Here is a 7,500-nt window from a genome sequence, read left to right as displayed (position 1 = left end):
AGAAAGGGGGACTCTGGAGGAGAAAGGGGGGCTCTGGAGGAGAAAGGGGGACTCAGAGAAAGGGGGGCTCTGGAGGAGAAAGGGGGGTTAAACTGAACAGGATGAAAGGCCAGGTGAGGATGAGAGTGAGTCAGTGGTGGGTGGGTGAGAATGAGGTCAGGGCTCTTTGCAGGGGATTCCCTAACAGAGGGTGAGTACACTTGTTTGATATTGGATCTGTTGAACCACCTGTTAGAGGGGAGAGGAGGAGAGGAGGCCAGCTGTTGTTGTTGGGTTGTGGAGCCTCCTCTGAGGTCAGGTCTGGGGCCTTGGGGGTGGAGGTTGGGAGCTGGGGGGTGGAGGTTGGGTCTGGGGGCTGGAGGTTGGGGACTGGAGGTTGGGGGCTGGGGGCTGGGGGCTGGAGGTTGGGCTTGGGGCTGACATTGGGCCATGAAACCTGGGGCTGGGGGTTCAGCTGACACTGGGTTTTAGGCTGGGGCCCAGTGGGTCATCAAGGGGCTGGGGTGGGTCAGAGGGGGGGCTGGGCTGGGCTGTTGGGGGAACAGAGAGGGTCTTTGTTTTGAAGAGGGCAGGCCCTGCTACACCTGCCAGGGTTGGGGATGCCAGTCGTGCTGTGCCAGCGCCTGAGGCCCCCAGCTGGTGACACATGGTGGGGGACGTCAGCGGGGCCGGCTGTGGGAGGGCAACTGTGGCCTCTGCCCACCCCCCCACCCCCCCCTGTTCTGTTTTGTTCCCATGAGACTAATTTTACTCGTTCACACCAAGGAGGAAGTGACACACACATACACTCCTGCCCACACACACACACACACACACACACACACACACACACCCACAGACACCTCCTGCCTGCCGTCATCCCTGAGCTCAATTAGCCTACCAGGCATGCTGTAGCACAGACCAGGGGAGGCTGGGGGAGGTAGAAATCGGAGGACGGGCTCAGTGTAATGCATGTGTTGTGCCAGGCGTTTCATTGTCAACCATTACTAGGCTAGTCTTCAGGCTGTCGGTCTGTGCCAGCGAGAGTGTGTGTGCGTGTGTGTGCGTGTGTGTGTGTGTGAGAGTGTGTGTACGTGTGTGAGAGTGTGTGTGTGTGTACGTGTGTACGTGTGTGAGAGTGTGCGTACGTGTGTGTGTGTGTGTGTGAGAGAGTGTGTGAGAGTGTGTGTACATGTGTGAGAGTGTGTAAGTGTGTGTGTGTGTGTGTGTGTGTGTGTGTGAATGAGAGTGTGTGTGTGTGTGTGTGTGTGTGTGAATGAGTGTGTAAGTGTGTGTGTGTGTGTGTGTGTGTGTGTGTGTGTGTGTGTGCGTGCCAGCGTTTGCATTAATCAGCGGTACCAGCCTCACACTCATGTTCCCCCAGGCCACCAATAGCCCGGCTCTCTTTCACTGTAGACTTGAACGACAGCCAAACATTTGCCAGCGGTTAGGCCGTCAGCGTTCATCTGTGCGTCAGCCCCGTCGCCATTCAACTCCATTCATTGTTTGTGTGTTTTGATGAATCTGATTGGCAGTCTGAAGTTACGGGAGAGCGAGAGAGCTTCAGTATGGACCACAGATGTCACTAGTCTCTCCAACTGCCTGTTCTCTCTCTGTGTGCTCTGTGTTTACCCAGCCTCGGCTGGGAGGATGCTATCGGTCCCTAAATAGGTTCTCCCCACCACAGTCAGCTCAGTGACTGGCTCCTCTGCGTCTGTCCACTCTCCTGAGCCCGGCCTACAGCTTGAGAGGGTTGGATCACGTCAGGCAGACCTTGCCTTAGGCCTGTTCTGGTGGAGCCGCTGCCCCCTTGGCCTGGTCTTTTCGTTGAGTATTAATGACTTAGGCTACTGTGTATCTCAAAGGGACAGGACACCAAAGGTATGGACTGAAGGTTAGCCGAGCCTACAGCCTGAGAAGGTTTCATCGCATAAATATGCTGAAGCAGAGATGCTTTAGGCCGTTTTCTCGTGGAGCCGCTGCCCTCTTGTCCTGGTCTTTTCGTTAAGTATAAATGACTTCGGCAACTGTATATCTCAATGGGACATGATACTAATGCTTAAAGGTTGAGTGAAATTTAAAGTGAAATAGCCCAGGTTTTAGTACACAAAGCCCAAACTAATATAAATGCAAAAGACTGTAGCTTGCTCTGCACTCCACACACACACACACACACACACACACAGGCACAAACGCACACACATTCTGTATTACATTTTAGACATTTAGCAGTGCGTGTGTGCACACGTGTATCTATAGCTATGTCTATGTCTATATCTATATCTATATCTACAGATAAGGTTTCTTAAGTTTTAGTGTTTAGTCCTGACACGCAACTCATGTGTTTGCATCCTCCGACTCCCTTCTGCAGTTCATGCATGTCCTGCAGTTGTCACTGCTGCAGTTGTCACTGCTGCAGGGTCACATGCCTGTGGTGGATGGGCCGTTTCCGGTCCTAATTTGATCCCCTTCTGCGCCGTGAGTCATTATCAGGTTTGATGGTGAGAGATGTTGAAACCAACTTGTGGTCTGCATGTCTAGATAAAGGTGTGTCTCTCTCTCTCTCTTGCTCTGTATGGTTTACTTGCTCACCGCTTTCTGCTGCGTTTTTATGCAATTGATCTGACTTCGTACTGTCATGAGTTGTGTCTGATGATAATGATGATGATGATGATGGTGATGATGATGATGATAAACAGGACGGAACACTCATCTGACGTTTCTTTTTTTTGTGTGTTTTTTTTCCTTCAGATTTTGACATGAAGAAGGACATCGCGACGATCATAGCAGAGGAACGGGCTGACATCATCTCTAAATATGACAAGGTGGGCATGTGACACACACGGGGAGATCATGACTCAGTTATTTTATCGGGATTTGGGAAGTTTCTTTTTTTGGGATTGTCCCCGGTTGATGATCAACAGACAAGACGCTCAGGCTGTCAGCAAACTTATCAGGTTGATTTTATTGCGAATCTGTTTTTCATGAAATTACAAACATTTACAAACAGTCTTCAGACACGGTGCCCCGGCTGTTTACCTTCTCACGGGGTTGATGCTGATACTGTGTGAAAGAAACTGGCACTGGCAGAAATCGGAGGACGGGCTCATTGTGATGCGTGGAATGGAACGAGGAATGGTATCAACCACGGGTTTGATTCCGTTCCTCATTCCATTCCATGCATTACAGCAGGGTGACGATGCCGTCCTGGTGAAGTGTTCCAGTGAGCTGTGAGCTGAGCAGCTTGACCTCTGACTGGGACTGACTGTGCTGTCCTGTCCCCTGCTCTTTCTCATGCCACTCCAGACAGAACACACACACACACACACACACACACACACACACATACACATACACACACACACACACACACACACACACACACACACCCTGCTCTGTTGCATGCCACCGACGCCACTCCAGGCAGACCAGCCTGGTTCAGGCTCGATAGTGTTGTTGTCATCACCTCCATCAGCCAACCACCTGTGTGTTTAAACTAGCCTACATGTGTGTTTAAACTAGCCTACATGTGTGTTTAAACTAGCCTACATGTATGTTTAAACTAGCCTACATGTGTGTTTAAACTAGCCTACATGTATGTTTAAACTAGCCTACATGTGTGTTTAAACTAGCCTACATGTATGTTTCAACTAGCCTACATGTGTGTTTAAACTAGCCTACATGTATGTTTAAAATAGCCTACATGTGTGTTTAAACTAGCCTACATGTGTTAAACTAGCCTACATGTGTGTTAAACTAGCCTACATGTGTGTTTTTGACTTGAGTCTTAAGAGTATGTGGACCATGTTGGATGTGAGTATGTGGACCATGTTGGATGTCATGTGACCTGGGGAGGCAGTTGGCTGCTCACCAGGATCACGGGCAAGCTGTGTCATGTGATCATGTACTGCCTAAAGAGAGCTCTATACCTGTGTAGCCTAGCTGTTCCACAGTGGATGAGGGTAATGGTGGATACAGGTTAGGTTTAGGGTTGGCCTAACCCTAGGGTTGGCCTAACCCTAACCCAAACAGGACATGCCACTTTCGTCTTCTCCAGCCTGGTCTGGAGGGCCACACACTGTGTTATACGAGTCCTCAGACATACGGAATATGTTTAAAATTATTTTTAAGCATTACACGACTTTCTGACACAGGTTGTATGTGATTTAAATCTTTAGTTTTTTTCGGGGGGTTTTTTGTGAACAATATATATTTTTCTAGATGTTGTTTTATTAAGAACACATGGCAGGTCATTTCAAATCACCCGAGGGCCACTTGTTTGACCCTGGAGTAGACCATAGAGAGGAGAAGATTTCCTAGAATTCTTTCGAGCCAGATCATTTCCACAGATCTGCACCACTGCTTTATGTAGCGAGAGCCTAGTTTATGTTTGACAGAGTACATGAGGCAGATAACACGACACACACATTTTTTGACCGATGTTCACGAAACATAAACCCACAAATTAACTGAGCAGTCTGCAAACGTAGGTCTGGAAAAGTCTGGAAATTTGTAATGGAAAGTGTGCAGGACCCCTGTTTATCTCTACAGAGGAGATCCTCTTACTGCCCGACAGAAATACCTCAATGTTCTGACCCATATAGACTGTCTGTGAACAACTCATCTGTGAAGTCAGAAGGGCAGAGGAAACGGATGATTAGAGGGTCGATTAATGACTGTGTGTGTGTGTGTGTGTGTGTGTGTGTGTGTGTGTGTGTGTGTGTGTGTGTGTGTGTGTGTGTGTGTGTGTGTGTGTGTGTGTGTGTCTGTGTCTGTGTCTGTGTCTGTGTCTGTACGCGTGTGCTGGGGAGGTTTTATATGGAGATAGATTAATCCCCATTGAACACCAATTGGGGTTAAATGTTTCAAACTTCCATTAGGAATCCATACTACAATTTAATCAAAACATGAGTCACATGCAGAGCCATTCTCATGGCAGTGGTGTGTGGGTGGAGAGAGAGGCACGCTGTGTTCTGGTGGCCCGACTGTTGACAGAATTGGGATTTCTCTCCCCTCTGACCTGGTTATTTGAATGGAGGTCATTGCTAAAGAGCAGTGTTCCCTGAGCATATCAGCTCTGCTTATGAAACGCCTGACTTCTCTTCCTCTTCTTTGTGTGTGTGTGTGTGTGTGTGTGAGAACAGCTTGACACATTTTGTCTGTGTGTATGGACACGGTGTGTACTTTTTTTTGTTGTCAGAGCAGGCCCATTGTGTCACTATATTGTTTTCGGAAGTGTGTGTGTGTTGTGTGTGTGTTGTGTGTGTTGTGTGTGTTGTGTGTGTTGTGTGTGTGTGTGTGTGTGTGTGTGTGTGTGTGTGTGTGTGTGTGTGTGTGTTGTGTTTTCCGGACAGGCAGGAAGATGGACTGTACAGTACATAGCTCTTGCCTCTTTATACTTGTGATGCGTGTGTGTGTGTGTGCGTGTGTGTGCACGTGTTGCCGTTTTGTCACTATAAACTGTATTTTCTGAAGTGTGTGTGTGTGTGTGTTTGTGTGTTTTCAGGGCAGGGAGGAGGGTGTCCACATCGACCCCTGGGAGGACGCTGACTACAGCATCTATAAGGTCACAGACCGCTTCGGCTTCCTGCAGTAAGTCTCACTGACAGCTCTGCCCACTGTGGCCACTGCAGATTTACTGTAGGGTGCAGCTGGGGTTTACAACTCCACAGGACACACACACACAGGCACACACACACACACACACACACAGTCACACACACACAGGCATATACACACACACACACACACATACTATATTACATTTTAGACATTTAGCAGTATACACACACACACACACACACACACACACACACACAGACACGCACATACTGTATGCATGCACACACACACACAAACACACACATACTGTATGCATTCACACACGCATACGCACATGCACACACACTCCATGGCATGTCTTTTCCTAGAAAGGTTGACACGTTTCAGACATAATACCAACATGCTAATGCTAATGCGCTAGCCTCTGTGATGACTGACCCCACCCACCCACTGACTGTACGGTTGCTCTCTCTCTCCCTCCCCAGTGAAGAGGAGCTGCCCACCCCCAGCGCCGTGGAGGAGAAGGTGGGTACTCACTGCTCTGGTTCCCACCTCCGGTACGGTGGTCCTCTGTGGCTCAGTTGGTAGAGCATGGCGCTAACAGCGCTTAGGTTGTGGGTTTGATTCCCACTGGGACCATATATACTGAAAAATGTATGCACTCACTGCAATGTAAGCCGCTTTGGATAAAAGCGTCAGCTAAATGGCATATGTATTATTATATATTAGTGTAGCTTTGACGGCTAGGAACACCGATGGGACTGAAATGGTGGATCTACAGTGTGTAGCCACGTCCCTTATGCTGAACAGCTGTTGATGTTGTTGTTGATGTTGTTTTCCCGTCTTCAGCAAAAGCATCTGGAAATCGAGCGGGTGGAGAAATGGCTGAAGATGGTGAAGAAGTGGGACAAGTACCGGAACAGCGACAAGGTGAGTCTCACCGCTGCTGACCGTCACACAGAGTACGGACAAGACAGTGTTTCCTGGTCCTCTGTGGCTCAGTTGGTAGAGCATGGTGTTAACAACGCTTAGGTTGGGGGTTCGTTTCCCACCATATGTACTGAAAAATGTATAAGTGCCAGCTAAATGGCATATATTATTATTATTATTATTGTTGTTGTTGTTGTTGTTGTTGTTGTTGTTATTATTAGTAGTAGTATTAGTTTCCCCTATTGTAAAGGGTGAAGTGCATGTCTATGAGGGGATCCTCTCTCTTTGTACTGAGATCTGTGTGTGTGTGTGTGTGTGTGTGTGTGTGTGTGTAGTTGGTGAAGCGTGTGTACAAGGGCATCCCCCTGCAGCTGAGAGGCCAGGCGTGGGCCCTGCTGCTGGACATAGAGAAGATCAAGCAGGAGAACTCTGGGAAATATGAGGTAAGGAACAGGAAGCACTACCCCTGGCTGTCAGGTAGATGCTAAGTGGGATGCTTGGGACGTCCTGACTCTGACGTCTCTGTTGAAGTTCAGATTTAAAACGGTAAAGGTTAGGGTAAGGGTTAGGTAAGGGTTATTGTTATGGTTCGGGTTGTGGTTAAGGTTAGGGTTTAGGGTAGGGTCGTCCCAAGGATCCCACTTAGCATCTACTGAAGCACTACTCCAGACTGCTAACCTCTACTCTGAGAGCTAATTATACACTTTGTGAAGTATGTTTTTTGTGAAGTATGTTTTTCATAATAGAATATTTCATATAACCAGTCTGTCCTGCTGACTTGTGTAGTGGAGGTGAATTGCAATCATGCTCTTGTAGCCCTGTCTGTTGCCCCTGGACTCTGAGGATGTCCTCCTGGCGTAATGGTAGAGGCTTGGGTCTTCCATGTAGGAGACCCATGTTCGAAACCCCGCCATTCACACTTCTTGTTTCTCCCTCTTGTTTCTCCTCAGAAAATGAAGCAGCAGGCACATAGCTTCTCCACGGAGATCAAACAGATCGACCTAGACGTCAACAGAACCTTCCGGAACC

The 7,500-nt window shown here is 48.4% G+C and overlaps 1 protein-coding gene across 1 annotated transcript in view; it reads left to right on the top strand.

Annotated features, from left to right (window-relative positions):
- The window catches only part of LOC310801602 (uncharacterized protein), a 37,094-nt gene that overhangs the window by 15,866 nt on the left and 13,728 nt on the right, over window positions 1–7,500 (top strand). Inside the window, 6 exon segments of the mRNA XM_083665668.1 lie at window positions 2,731–2,804; window positions 5,486–5,571; window positions 6,027–6,066; window positions 6,391–6,471; window positions 6,807–6,914; window positions 7,422–7,500. The exon segment at window positions 7,422–7,500 is cut by the window's right edge and continues 31 nt beyond it. Of these exon segments, the coding sequence (XP_083521794.1) occupies window positions 2,739–2,804; window positions 5,486–5,571; window positions 6,027–6,066; window positions 6,391–6,471; window positions 6,807–6,914; window positions 7,422–7,500 (460 nt within the window). The 5' untranslated portion in view covers window positions 2,731–2,738.

This window comes from Argentina silus (assembly GCF_951799395.1).
Source record: "Argentina silus genome assembly, chromosome: 3".
Lineage (NCBI taxonomy): Eukaryota > Metazoa > Chordata > Actinopteri > Argentiniformes > Argentinidae > Argentina > Argentina silus.
Note: the sequence above shows the minus strand (reverse complement) of the source record. Positions and strands in the feature narration are given on the sequence as shown.